Below are 15,219 nucleotides of genomic sequence, written 5' to 3'. Positions count from 1 at the left end.
GACAACAGAGGATGAGATGGTTGGATGGCATCACGGACTCAATGGACATGAGTTTCAGCAAACTCTGGGAGATGGTGAAGGACAAGGAAGCCTGGCATGCTACAGTCCATGGGGTCTCAAAGAGTCGGACACGACTGAGTGACAGAACAACAAATAGTTGCTTTACAATGCTGTGTTAGTTTCTACTTGCAACAAAATGAATCAGCTCTACGTATACACATATCCCCTCTTTTTTGGGTTTCCTTCCCACTGAGATGGACATTTAGGTCACCACAGAGCACTGAGTAGAATTCCCTGTGCTATAGAGTAGGTTCTCATTAGTTATCTGTTTTATACTTAGTAGCATAAATACATCAGTTTCAGTCTCCCAGTACTTCCCGTCTTCCCCTCTGGTGTCCAAACACTTATTCTATTATGTCTGTGTCTCTGTTTCTGCTTTGCAAATAAGATCACCTACACCATTTTTCTAGATTTTGCAGATATGTGTTAATATACATTTGTCTTTCTCTGACTTACTTCACTTTGTATGACAGTTTCTAGGTGCGCCCATGATACAAAACCGGAAATATAGACCAATGAAACAGAATAGAAATCCCAGAGAAAAACCCATACACGTACAGTCATCTAATCTATGACAAAGGAGGCAAGAATATGCAATGGAAAAGACAGCCTCTTCAAGAAGAGGTGCTGGGAAAACTGGACAGCTACGTGTAAAAGAATGAAATTAGAACATTTTCTAACACCATACACAACAATAAACTCAAAATGGATTAAAGAACTAAATAAGGTCAGACACTATATATCTCTTAGAGGAAAACATAGGCAGAACACTCTTTGACATAAGTCACAGCAGGATCTTTTTTGACCCACCTCCTAGAGTAATGAAAATAAAAACAAAAATTAACAAATGGGACCTAATTAAACTTAAAAGATTTTGCACAGTAAAAGAAACCATAAACAAGAAGAAAAGACAACCCTAAAAGTGGGAGAAAATATTTGCAAACAAAGCAACTGACAAAGGGTTAATCTCCAAAATATACAATATCAAAAAACAATCAATCCGACCAAAAAATGGGTGGAAGGCCTAAATAGAAATTTCTCCAAAGAAGACGTAGAGATGGCCAACCAATGCATGAAAACATGCTCAACATCACTAATTATTAGAGAAATGCAAGTCAAAGCTACAATGAGGTATCACCTCACACCCAATTTAAATTTCACCAAAACTCCGCCCTTCCCCCCAAATCCTATTACTGGATCTTTTCTTTCCCTTGGAGAGATGCTGTGTACTCCCTCTGGTGCTAGGCCCCCTTGCTGCATAAACTGACTTCACTGGGCTGCAGCCTTTTTCCTGGTGGTCTTAGTTGATCAGGATTAAGATAATGGGATAAATTCAAGATCAAGAAATTACTGAAGAGGAGGAAGGGAGTTGTGAATGTTGGTGAATATAAAAGCTAGCTAACTAAGCTTGCAAGCTCCCAAAGCATTTTTTTCTTCTGAAATCCTTAGATCTGAGAATGACTCTCCAATGACATTTGTGTTCCATGACAACCTTGCCTTGTGTGTCAACTTGTAGATCTTGAACTAGGTGAGTGTATTCTCTGATTATTAATGAATGTCCTGTGCAGGAAAGGGTTAACTCAGCAGGCTTGGGTTGCCCAAATCCTGCATATTCCAAAGAGAGACCTGTGTCCAGGACTGGCCCTTGACTAAGACTGGAGATAATTAATCTCAGAGCCCCTGGAATACTCTGCTGATGCGAGTTATTCTATGCTAGAGATCTTGGGTTGCGCTGTATCCTTTTGACAATCTGGTCTATGCCAACAATGTGATTTATATGAATGCCTGTTTTTTCATGCCTTAGGTCATAGTGTATCAGTTTGACCTCTGGAGTGCTAGAGGCTGAATAGCTAATGTGGGAGATGCATGTCTGCATGATTGAACCCCAATAAATCCCTTGGAAACCAAAGCTGGAGTGAGCGTCTCTGGTTGGCAATACTAGGCTTATCTATAACATTGTTAGCTTAATCAAATGCAGCCCTGTGTCACTCTACTGGGCCCTAAGGGACACCAGGAGGCTGGCACTTGGCTTGGTGTCTTCTAGACTTTGTCACATGTGCTTTTCCCTTTGTGATGCTAATCTGTAGCCTTTCACTGCAATAAATCATAACCATGAGCACAGCTGCTTTTCTGAGTTTTCTAGGTCCTTCCAGTGGATCATCAGGTCTTGGGGACCCGCTAACAGAGAATCCACTGCGAGCCATCTTGCAGTCAGGCTCAAGGAGAGAAGGGTCTGCCACATGCCTGGGGCACACCTGTATGTTCCCCACTCCCGCCTGGGAGTCTGCAGAGACCTCCCCAGCCCTCACACACGCTTACCTTTCCCGCAGGTGGTCGAGCACTCTGAGGTCCCCAGCTGCTTCCAGTTGTGATCCCGGCTCCGGCGAGGGGGCTGTGCAGCCGGCGGCACCACACTCTCCGGCCGGTGGGGAGAGAATCTGTCTGGCTGCCGGACCGGGAAGGTCTGTGCTGATTCCGACGTGAACATTTCAGGTGCCCCGCCGTGCGCGTCTGCCTTCTCCGGGGCCCCCTCTTTCTCTTTTCCCTCCTGCGGGCTCCTCCCTTCTGGTACCAGCTGGCCGTTGAAGGGCTCCCCTAGGAGAGGCAAGTGCACACACCACAGAAGATGGGTTTGCACGGTGGGTCGTCAAGAGGAGACGATCCGGCATTAGATATCTGGGAGCGTGAGACCATTTCTAACTCAAAGCACATATATCTAAAATAAGCAGATGCTAATTTCAGTAATATTAAAATATTATTAAAAATGAATGAGAAAAACATGAACGTCACAGAAGGGAAAGTGAGCAAGGGCCTGGGAGAGGCAATTTCTTTTCATTTCATGCAAAAAGAACTACACACAACCAAAAGTCATACAACAGTGCTCAGCTTCATTCCTCATTAAAGAATTACACAAGAGAGCAACAACAGCAATTCTATTTATCTAACAATAAAGATGTGAAACTCTGGAAACCTTTAAATCCCTAAACCCCTCATTGAAGGTGCTGTAAAAAACACTATCTCACACTGGCGTGAGCCTGCCAATAGATGCAAAGCTTTGGAGGGCAACTTGGCAAGATGGCTCTAAATTTTAAATGCACATATCTCTTGACTTAGCCCTTCAATTTCCAGGACAATTGTCATGCAAATATTCCCGTTCTTTTACATAAAGCTGTATGTACAAGTATGGTTACTCATTTGAAACACCAAAACAGTAGAATGAATTTAAACGCCCACGAGTGTGTGCACGTGTGCTAAGTTGCTTCAGTTGTGTCCAACTCTTTGCGATCCTATTGTAGCCCACCCGGCGCCTCTGTCCTTGGGATTCTCCAGGTGAGAATCTGGCCTGGGTTGCCAGGCCATCCTCCAGGGGATCTTCCTGACCCAGTGGTACTAGTTAAAAGAAATTATACTACAGCCATGAATGAAATACTATGTAATTTTTAAGAAAAGAATGAAGCAAACACACGTCATGACTGACAGGTTGTTTGGTGAAAGAAAAAAGCATGACAGAATTCAGTTTGTACACGCATACACACGCGAAGATGTGGCCGGACACTTTTTGAGAGATTAATTCGTGTTTTGTTCTTTATCTCTGTTCCTCCTCCTCCTCTCCTAGTTCAAGTGGCTAAATTATTGGATTTTCTTGCCTGAGATTTTTGTAGGAGAGAAGGCAAAAGCTACTGGAGGTCAACAGCTCTTCTTTCCCATAGCAAAAGCCTGAGCTCCCAGTAAGGATAGCAGGTCCCAGAGGAGCTGGCCCAGGGAAGGAGAAGAAAAAAGTGGAGAGCACTTTCTAAGAGAGAGATAGAGTCAGAGAGAGATGGAGAGGCAGATGTCTGAGGTCTTGCATTTCCTGAGCACCACAGACCTGCCAGGCAGGAAACTTTCCTCATATCTGGGGTATGTGTGGGAGCCTCCAGATTGATTAGGATTGAATTTTCTACCAGTTTCAAGGAAGTTTCAAATTCAGGTTAGTTTTATGCTGGCTTATAGAAAAGACTGGCATGTGATGTTCCTGGTATACTTAGATTGTAGACAAAGATTCAAATCGGCTTGAACATGTTTGTACATGCCCAGAAAGGGCTGGACAGAGTCCCTCCAAATTGTTAAGAGAGATTGCCTCTGGGAAGCTAGGCGAGGTATGAGGTTGGGAATACTGCCTTTTTTTTTTTTTTTTTAAATAAATAGACTTTATATATATATATATACACACATATACGTATATACGCCCAACTATATACCTATAGTTGCCATGCCCTCCTCCAGGCGATCTTCCCAACCTAGGAAGACACGGGTTCGATTCCTGGGTCGGGAAGAATCCCCATGGACAGAGCAGTCTGGAGGGCTACAGTCCATGGGGCTGCAAAGAGTTGGACATGACTTAAGCACACACGCATTGTACACATATAGAAACCGCTTGCCAGTGCAGGAGACGTAGGAGACACGAATTCAATCCCTGGGTCGGGAAGATGCCTGCAGGAAGCCATGGCAACCCACTCCGGTGTTCTTGCCTGGAGAATCCCATGGACAGAGGAGCCTGGCTGTCTATTGGGCCCATAGGGTCGCAAAGAGTTGGACACGACTGAAGTGACTTGGCTCAGCACGGCAAGCAGTTTTAGGTTCACAGCAAAACTGAGTAGGAGGTGCAGAGAGTTCCCTTCTTCCTCCTGCCCCCACAAACGCACAGCCTCCCCCATCAACATCCCACATCAGAGTGGTACATTTGTTAAAACTGATAAAACTACACTTGACATATCCAAAGTCCACAGATTACATTAGGGTTCACTCTTGGTGTTTTACATTTTGTGGGTTTTGACAAATGAGTGACATCTATCAACCATTGCAATATCACACGAAATAGTTTTGCTGCCCTAAAATCCTCTGTGCTCTGCCTATTCATCCCTCCCTCCCTTGTCATCCCTGGAAACCATTGATCTGTTTACTGTCTCCATAGTTATATCTTTTGCAGACAGTCACACATACATACTTGGAACCATATAGTATACAGACTTCAGATTGGCTTCTTTCACTTAGTAATATGCAGTTAAGGTTCACACATGTCTTTTCCTGGCTTGATAGCTCATTTCTTTTTAGTACTGGATAATATTCCATTGTCTGGATGTGTCATAGCCCCTTTATCCAAATTCACTTACTGAAAGGCATCTTGGTTGCTTTCAAGTTTTGGCAATTGTGGAGCTGTTGCATTTTACTTTATGTATTTCTATTTTGATTGAATAGTGTTCAAGCATTCATTAGTTTAATATCAAATAAGGAGGCAAATTCTAGGGTTACTATAAAATGCAGTTAAAACTTGGAGCTTTCTCTCCTCTTTCATCAGCACTTTCTTATTTAGTTGGCTACTTAAAATACTTCTTGGTTTAAAATACTATATGCAGATTAAACTAATAGAATCAAGACCAGTATATTGATATAAATAAGGCTGTCCAAATGTTATCAGATAAAACTTTTAAGATCTTTTATGTGTATTATATGCCCTGGGCACTGTGCTAGGATGGACACCTAATTCATTCAATACCTTTTCCCTCCTAAATAAAGCCTTTGAATGTACATTTTCTTCCTTTCTATTCTGTGGATTGTGAATGCGTTCAGAGAAGTTACTTTCTTGCATGAAAATGCACAGCAAAAAAGGGGTAGAGTTGAATTCAAGCTCTGGCCTCCTGTCTCTATTGATATGGAGGATGAAGCCTGGTCCAGATTGCCTCTCCTCATCAATGTTTTATGGCTGAGCCCTTCTGGCCTGCTCTGTCCCAGGCAGCTGATCCCAGGACCACATGCCACCCATTAGCTGAGACCCATTAGGCTTGCTATCAATCACCATCATCCTATATGATCTCAAATAGTCTATCCAATTGCCCCTATAAGTCATATCAGCAATCTCAATATTTTGCCATCTGAACTTGGTTTCTCAGGCTGCATATTGCTCCTGGAAATGGCTTAAAAATTCTTTCAGGCTGAGTGTGCTGATTTGCAGTTTGGATAACACATGTACCCCACATGCCAGGCAAACGCCAGGCTGTTGTCTCCAGGCAGCCCACGTGACTCTTCCTCCATCTGGGACAGATGACCTGATTACCCAATCAGCAGCCCAGGGAAGGATGGATGGATGGGGTCTCATGTCTGTCCCCTCACTTCCTAGGACAGACGTTGGACCAGGTCACCTCTAGGCAGTATAACAAGCACAGGGGCTAGCGACCCAGGCTGGCCTGAGGTCCAGGATGTGGACAGGTAACTCAGTCTCTCTAAGCTTCCATTTCCTTACTCTTAAAATGGGGCTAATAATAGTTCCTTCCTCTGAGCACACTTGTGAGAATTGATGAGTTAGTCTATATGAAGGGCTCAGCAGTGTCTGGCATATAGTGAGGACTCAGTCTGTGTGAGCGATTATTATGAATGTTTCTGCAGACCTTTCTGTTTGAAAGATAGAAAAGACAGCCTCCGTTTGGGTGGTAGGCTCCATCACCATTTGGTGAAGAAGGATCAGCCAGGGGCTGTGACGCATCTAGCAGCAGCCAAGCAGAGCTGCCAGCTCTGTCTCTCAGCAGGGCTCATAGGGAAGAGGCCAATTGTTAGATGCGAACCCATGATGCTTTTCTTACAGGTCAAAGCCGTGTCGTGGAAGCAAAAGGGGACCAAGAGAAAAGGCATGCGGTAGACAGAACAATGGCCCTCTGAAGGTATCTGGGTCCTAATCCCTGGAACTTGGGATGTGTTAGTTTAATGTGGCAAAAGGAATTTTGCAGATATAATTAAGCTATCCTGGGTTTTGAGGTGGAGAGATTTATCTGGCTGAGCTCAATGTAACCAGAAGGGTCCTTATAAGAAAGAGGCAGGAGGGTGAGAGTCAGAGAAGGAGATGTGATGGCAGAAGATGGTCAGGGGCAGAGAGAGATCTAAAGGTGTTACTTGGCTGGCTCTGAAGACGGAAGAAGGGGCCACGAACCAAGGAATGAAAGTGGCCTCTTGAATTTGAAAAAGGCAAGGAAATCGATTCTCTCTCAGAGCTTGCAGAGGATGCATAGCTCACCAACACCTTGATTTCTGCCTAGCAAAACCCATTTTGGACTTTTGACCTCCAGAACTATAGGATACTAAATCTGTTATTGTTTCATGCTCCTCAGTTTGAGGTCACCTGTTACAGCAGCAATAGGAAACTAATACATAAGACAATTTAAGATGTTGAACCGAAAGGCAGGCTGAGAATGTTCACTTTGGTATTTTTTCAGTTTAAAAAAAACTTGAATTAATTTTTTTTTGGCTGCATGAGGGCTTTGCTGCTGTGCGGGCTCCTCTCCAGTTGCAGTGTGTGGGCTTCTTATTGCGAGAGCTTCTCTTGCGGTTCCTGGGCTTTATAGCCATGGGCTCCACTGCTCTGTGACATGTGGGATCTTCCTGGATCAGGGATCAAACCCATGTCCCCAGTCTGCAGTGGCAAGCGGAGTCTTCTCCATTGTACCACCAAGGAAGCTCTGTTCACTTCATTTTTAAATCAAGTGGACAAAACACTCTCAGAGAAAGTTCAGGCAAATGCTGAAGCATCCTCTGATACCAAGGCCCATTGACTCTGAAATATGTGTCCATGAATTTTCGCTGTGTTAAGTAAGACACAGAGGGAAGATATACAAGACGAAGAGAGACACGGCTTTAAAAGGAAATGATCTGGAGTGATTGGCAGCAAAACAAGAAGTTTTACCTGGTCTCCTGTGAGGTGGCACCTGTGGGCTGATGGCATTGTTCCCCATGATAACGTACTCGTAGTGGACTCCTGGGTTAGGCTGCTGGTGTATCATCTGACAACACAAAGGTCAATGTCACTGCATTGGGACACAGGAACATCCCTTTCTGGCTGACCCTGGGCTCAATGGTGTAAGTGGCATTAACTTTAAATAAGTGGATTGATTTACATCTAATATTAATAGTGGGCCAGTGACAGACTAAATGAAAGCTATTTTCTTTTTTTTTTTGCCATTTATTTTTATTAGTTGGAGGCTAATTACTTTACAATATTGTAGTGGTTTTTGCCGTACATTGACATGAATCAGCCATGGATTTGCATGTATTCCCCATCCCGATCCCCCCTCCCACCTCCCTCTCCACCCGATCCCTCTGGGTCTTCCCAGTGCACCAGGCCCGAGCACTTGTCTCATGCATCCAACCTGGGCTGGTGATAAATGAAAGCTATTTTCAGATGTCTTTTTGCTATTTGCTTTTGAAGAATGAAGAATATAGTCTTTGAGAGACTCGGAAGAAAACTAGGCTGAAAGTCACGATTTTATAAGTTCCAAATGGAAAGATGGGCACAATGTTAGCGACCTTTCTGTTGGCTCCCCACCATCTTCTCCATGACTTAGATTTTGTGCACAGATTTCAAAATGTCAATAAGAGACACTTGGGTTTACACCACAGAGACACTGCTTGAACACTAGGTGGCGAGACAGAGTCATGAAGAAAGGGCCAGGCTTCCGGCAGTGCCGGCAGGAGCTCTTCTAGGTTCCTCTGAAGTCCTCTGCCAGGCTTATGAGCCTGGCTCAGGAAGGTGTGCCCCAACCCTCTCCCTTATTGACTCTCTGGGTCCCATTCCCTCTCATCTATGGAAAGCTCCAGAATCACAGAGAGATGGGATGAGAAATACAGGTACCAAATAAGGGAAGTGTCTCCTGGGTCCTATTCTCTCAGAAACCCATGATAAAAGCTGCATAGGGCCATGGAAGCCAGCAATTAAACACTGTCTGGGACAAGAATACAAAACAAGCCAGTACACTGTGGTGGACTAATTCCCTCCCTACTGGTTTTGGAGCACAAAATCCTTTGTACCCATGGCTTTCCTGGTGGGAAGCAGGGTGGTGGGCTAAAGAAAGCAGTTGAACAGGAATCTCAAGTGAAAATATGAGCCAGGCAAGGAGACAGGGTCATGTTTTGATGTTTCCATCTCTACTGCTTTATAAAGGGGTTCTCTTGATGGCCAGCCGTGTCACCTGGAGCAAGTCCCTCAATCTCATAGCCTCTGATTCCTTCATCTGGAGAGGGAGGAGGTTAGAATCACAGCTGATCTCTGAGGTCCTGTTAGCTAGAGGCGTTTTCTGAGTCACCCTGCAAGGGTGGGTCCTGTTCGGTCCATGAGGGTATCTGCTCCGTCCATTTATGCCATCAGCCCTCACCCCTTCCCTACACATGAAACGGGGCTTCCTGTCTCTAAATCACCCAGGGGAAGGCAGCCAGGAGAACCCCGGGGCCCCTCCCATCTAGGAACCATGTGGGGAGCAGAGAATCCCTGAGGGACATGGTGGCGTGACCACAGGTCCCCACGATTCACTCCCAATTCCCTCACTTCTCTTTTCACACAATCTGACACTCATTCTGGGCCTGGAAATCCTTCCCCGCTCTTCTGTGCTTCTATGTGAACGTTCTGCCAGTGCAAACCTTGGCCCATTATGAAATTATTATTGGCCACCACATCCCAGACCACCCACAGTGGGCCTTTAACAACCTGAGTTTTTACCCTGATGCCATTTGAAACTTACCCAGAGTCCAACAACCACTGGACAGTCTATTAAAAAATATTCAGAATGAGTTATAACAATGCTTCCTTTGTTGTTTCTAATCCATGAGCCACTCGGCCCAAAGGGAGTGAACATGTAACTATATAGTTGGACAAGTAGTATTTATAAAACTCAAACTCAGCAAGTATCAGGTACACCAGTGTGACTCTGGAGATGGTGAGAGAATATATATCGATGGGTGAGCTCATTCCATTTTATCAAAACTTTGATTTTGAGCTTTTATTTCTGGTCCCCTTTTATTTCCTGATCTTTTTTAAGAAGCTTGGATTCTAGTGGTTTCTTATAAAAATAAAGACCATTTTTGACTCTGGGGCAACTTAATACTTTTAGTTTCTTGTAAAAGAAATCAAAGTGCTGTCTTCTGGGAAGCAGGGAACCTCTAGTAAATCTCTATATTGTTACTCCAAGCTTTACTGTGTCATGCAGAGGACTCTGGAGTTCTTGTTTCTTCACTTGCTTTAATCGAATTTGAAGAGGGCTGGGAACTGTGAGTGGTCTTGTCTTGCTTTAGGCATTTGCTTTCTTTTGCCATAAAAAGAAAACACGCCAAATTAGCATAGGAGGAAAGTGCCTGGAGGAGATCCAGTGCTCATGAAATAAAGGATATGTTTTGCCTCTGATTTGATTCAACAAGTAAAATTGGTTTTACTGGATCAGTAAACGCTGAGGGTAATAGGCATCTGGGAGAGTTTATGGTTTCTATGAACTGGGTACATTTGGAGGTGAGTGGCAAAGATGAGCACCAAGCATGTAAGGGCACCCCAAAAGGCGCCACTCAAATAATCTTATTGAGCTGGGGCAACCTTTGTTGTTTAAGTTTTCTAAGTGTGGTCCTGAGAAGCAAGAAGACACAAAGGCAATAGTTCAAACTCACATAGACATCCAAGATCTCATTAGTGGGACCTTCGGCCAAAAAGGACTCTCCGGCAGTGCTTGAAATCTCATTTGGACGCTTGTATGTGAACATGGTCCCTCCGCCCTCGTATTTTCCGGGCCGGTCAATTGCCCAGTTCCCATTGATGATGGAGCGGCCAGAACGACTTCGCAAGGCTGTTGAGAAAAATGAGACAGTCCTCGGGTGAGCCCAGGTGTGCATAGGAAACTGACTGACCCCTGGTTGCTGGCTTACTCACTCATCAATTTGTTGCTTCATCCACTATGTGTGGGACACGGGTCTAGGCCTTGGGGCAGGATGAGGCATCTAGATCACATCCCTTTGGGCCTCGTCACTCCTTCAACTGACTTCAACCCTTTCTACCTCTTGGACTTAGTCTAGAAAGCAAGGGTGGGAGAGGTTAGGAGAGGGGACATGGAAAATGCATGAAAAAGGAGAAACTTCGAGGTGAAAGACAAAAGGAAGGGGGAACAGAAGCTGTATTCTATCCCATTATCTAAAGGTGAGAGGTAGCAGATTGGCAGCTCACGAGCTGATTTTGGCTCACAAATGAGCTTAATTTGGCCATTTCAGTGTTTTTATTAAAAAAAAATTGAACCCAAATTTAAGAACTGGGAGATTTCACATAAAAAGTTTAGAGTTCTAGCTTCTCTTGTAAAACAAGAAGACAAGCTAACCTCGGCTCCATGTTCTGTCTTGGCAGCAATCATGGAGCTGGGAGGACCACCTCTGTTAGACAGGGCCAGCATGCTCTGACTGTCCTTCTCCCCACCGCTCCTTAATACTCCCCAACGCCGCAGCTAAGTCTCAGTTTATTACCCATTGACTCATGAATATAGATTATGCATCATGCTTGAATTATTATTTTTTCTTACTGAATAGAATTTTTCTTACAATTCTTCCTACCTGTATGTCTACTAAAAGCGGCAAAACTAAAGATGGGCTAGGAGGGCCATGTGATTTCTCCTCCTTGGTCACCTCCACTCATGTACATTCCCTGCCTTCTGCGGCCTTCTAAGGATGGGTACTGTGAACTAGTCCCACGTACACCGTCAGAATGGATCGTCACAACATTGCTAAGCAGGTGTGCGTGTCATTTCTCAGAGCACGTCTGAGAGGGAGCTTGTTCAAGTTCAGAGATGGGTGACAGAACCCTGACTTGGAGTCCACACTCAGGAGGGAGGTAATAAAGGAGAAGAGGGGCAAGGAACAAGATTCTATGGTTACTGAGAGAAGAAAGGACACATTTTCCTGCCTCACACATTTGGTACCTGGATACCAACACCAACCTCCAGGCCAAAGGAAAATTGGATCCTATTCTTCTTTTTTTTAAAATATTAGTTTACTTATTTGACTGTGTTGGGTCTTAGCTGTGGCACACAAGATCTTCTACTGTGGCACGTGGCTCAGCTGACCCATGAAATGTGGGATCTTTAGTTCCCTGCGCAGGGATCAAACCCATGTCCCCTGCATTGCAGGGTAGATTCTTAAATACTGAAACACAAGGGAAGCCCCAGAGGAGATCTTGCTCTAAGTGACAAGGTCAATGGTAGGCCTGTGGTGGCACTGGTTCTGTGTACTTTCAATTTACAGTTACTAAACTTAATACTTTTTTACAATGTATTATGAAAAAATTTACACATGAACAAAAAGAGTGAGAAGGGTATAATAATAAGCCTCCATGTACCCATCCCATCACCCAGCTTCAACAATGATCACGCCTGCCTTAGCTTGTTTTGCTTTGCCAATGCCAGACGTTATCTTTACATTTTTCAGAGGTGGAGGTGGTTTAGTCACTAAGCCATGTCCAACTCTTGTGACCCCATGGACGGTAGCATGCCAGGCTCCTCTGTCCATGGGATTCTCCAGGCAAGAACACTGGAGAGGGGGGTGCCATTTCCTTCTCCAGGGACATTTTTTAGTAGATCTCTCTAAAGTATAAAAACTCTTTGTTTCTTAAAGCCAGTTTAGCAGTGTTTTCTACAATGGGCCTTCCCAGACCTGCAGAGTCAGAAGCTGCTTGCAGGAGTGGAAGAACCCCCAAGGTTGAGGTGACCTGTGCCTCCCACCCCCAAAGATGCTATCCCTGGCTGGCTCACTACCATGGCTCCTGGGAGATCGCAGCTGTGGAACATAGACTATCAAGTTAGAAAATCACTTCAGTTTACTGAGTGGCAAAGAAGAGTCAAGGGTTGACACTGAAGATGAACAGGTTTGGGCTATTTTCTCTTAAAACCATAGTTCTTGAGAGTGGTCCATATAGGGTCTCTGTGTTCTCACTTCCCATTCACTTCTCAGTCATCTCCAATCTGGCTCTTGTTCCCGTTATTTCACTGAAACAATTCAAGTGAATGTCACCGGGACCTCCATGTTGTCAAATCCAACGGGCACTTTTAGCCTTCCTCTTACTGGATGTCTTGGCAGCATTTGGCACTACTGGCTGCTCCATCCTATTTGAAGTCTTCTTTCACTGGGGTCTGGGTCACTTCATTCAACTGGCTTTCCTCCTGCTCTCGGGCTGTGCATCCGTTCTTTCTTTTTACTCATCTTTTTCTACTTGGCCATTAAATGTTAGTGTTCCTTAAGGCTTCAGAGTAAATCTGATTTGTACTCCTTTCTTGGGTGATTGCATCTATGCACATGGCTTCAATGACTATATCCCAGTGACTTTGATACTTATGTCTCCAATTCAGCATTTTCCTCTGGTCCTAAGCTTGTGGGATTTTTAGTTCCCTGACCAGGAATCAAACCTAGGCCCTCAGCAATGAGAGTGTGGAGTCCTAACCACTGGACCTCCAGGGAATTCCCTAGTCCCAGACTTGTACATCTAATTACCTATTTGACAACATCCCTCAGATGTGTAGGTCTGAACTCATTCTTGACCTCTTCCAATATTTCTTTTTAAACTGAGGTATAGTTGATTTATAATATTAGCTTAATTTCAGGTTCTACTGCACAATGATTCAGTATTTTTACAGATTACGCTCCCTTCCCACTTCCCCTTGTAACCATTAGCTTGTTTTCTACACCTGTGAGTCCATTTCTGTTTTGCATATGCAGTCATTTATATTATTTGTGAAACTCCACATATAAGTGATATCATATAGTGTTTTTCTCTCTCTGACTTATTTCACTAAGCCTCATATTCTCTAGGTCCATTCATGTTGCTGCAAATGGAAGAATTTCATTCTTTTTATGGCTAAGTAAGCTTCCTTGGTGACTCTGCGGTAAAGAATCTGCCTGCCAATGCAGGAGACGCAGGTTTGATCCCTGGGTCAGGAGGATCCCCTGGAGAAGGAAATGGCAATCCACTACGATATGCTTGCCTGGAAAATCCCATGGACAGAGGAGCCTGGCAGGCTATAGTCCACAGGGTCACAAAAGGGTTGAATACAACTTAGCAACTAAACAACAACTGTTATTCATGCATTCCCACACTGTTGATGGGAGTGTAAACTGATTCAACCTTCGAAGGCAGTCTGGTTACTAATTATTCTCAGGTCAAGAATATGGGGTTAAATGCCCCTCCTCCCCATCCTCTCCCCCTCACAATGGGTTTAAATGCCCATACTCTTGACCTGAGAATTATTCTTCTAGGAAACTACTTGACAGATATCCTTCTGTAAGTATACAAAAGTGTTTTTTAATAAGGATATTCTCTGCAGATTGTTTTAAACTGAGAAAAACTAAAACCAACCTAAATATCCATTAATAGAGGATTACTTAAGTAAATTATCATCTTGGATAACCATGCAATGGAATATCACATGGCCCTAAAAACAATGAGGCAGGTCTGTGGGTATGAAATGAACTCTGTGATAAATTTTAAAATGAAACAAAAATACAAAACAGTCCATTTGGTATGGTCTCATTTGTTATACACTTTAAAATAAAAATATACACATTAAAAAAATATGTAGGCACACACAGAAAACATTTTAGGGCAAGACAGTCTAAAACAATTAACATTTGGGGAAAGGAATGGGGGTTTAAGTTGGGATGGGAGATAAGAAGGGAGACATTTATTTCCCACTTTATATCCTTTTACTACCATTTAAAATTTGCTTTACCACATGCATATATTATTTTCTTTAAAGCTTAAAAATTTTAAATTAATATAAAGGACATGGTACAAGCAGAAATAAAATATTTTCCCCCCTTTTTACAGCTTCTCCTTAAAATCCAATTTGGAGCATCAAAAGCTTAGAATTGAGGTAGGTTCTGGCTAAGATTTTATTGCTTTTAATGGCAGTATTATAGAAGAGGTTATTATCTGAAAACCAAAAAGCCCATTAAAGAACCATTTGAAGTATGGCAAAGACCCCCCTAGGAAATTAAACACTGGGACCCTGAATCTTTTTACCATCTACTACTGTTATCCTTGGGGGCTTCCCTGGTGACTCAGCAGTAAAGAATCCGCTTGCCAATTCAGGAGACCTGGGTTTGATCCTTGAGTAGGCAAGATCCCCTGGAGAAGGAAATGGCAACCCATTCCAGTATTCTTGCTTGGAAAATCCCATGGATAGAAGAGACTGGTGGGCTATAGTCTGTGGGGTCACAAAAGATTTGGATACAACTTAGTGACTAAACAACTGTTATCCATGGATTCTCACAAAGGGTTTAGATGAATTTTTAACCATGGATTAGCAAAACACTTAAAAAAAAAATAACACCAGATTTTTTGCA

At 43.6% G+C, this 15,219-nt stretch overlaps 1 protein-coding gene across 3 annotated transcripts in view; it reads right to left on the bottom strand.

The window, feature by feature from the left end:
- THSD4 (thrombospondin type 1 domain containing 4) overlaps window positions 1–15,219 on the bottom strand; it is a 630,546-nt gene that overhangs the window by 26,475 nt on the left and 588,852 nt on the right. For all 3 annotated transcript variants that reach the window (XM_065940121.1, XM_065940122.1, XM_065940123.1), the window contains 3 exons: window positions 10,513–10,688; window positions 7,772–7,868; window positions 2,380–2,655 (listed from right to left, as the gene is read on the bottom strand). In XM_065940121.1, coding sequence (XP_065796193.1) covers window positions 2,380–2,655; window positions 7,772–7,868; window positions 10,513–10,688 — 549 coding nt within the window. The remainder of the gene's footprint in view (window positions 1–2,379; window positions 2,656–7,771; window positions 7,869–10,512; window positions 10,689–15,219) is intronic.

The sequence above is a fragment of the Muntiacus reevesi genome, chromosome 7 (assembly GCF_963930625.1).
Source record: "Muntiacus reevesi chromosome 7, mMunRee1.1, whole genome shotgun sequence".
NCBI lineage: Eukaryota > Metazoa > Chordata > Mammalia > Artiodactyla > Cervidae > Muntiacus > Muntiacus reevesi.
The sequence above is the reverse complement of the archived record's forward strand: the minus strand, read 5'-3'. Positions and strand labels throughout refer to the sequence as shown.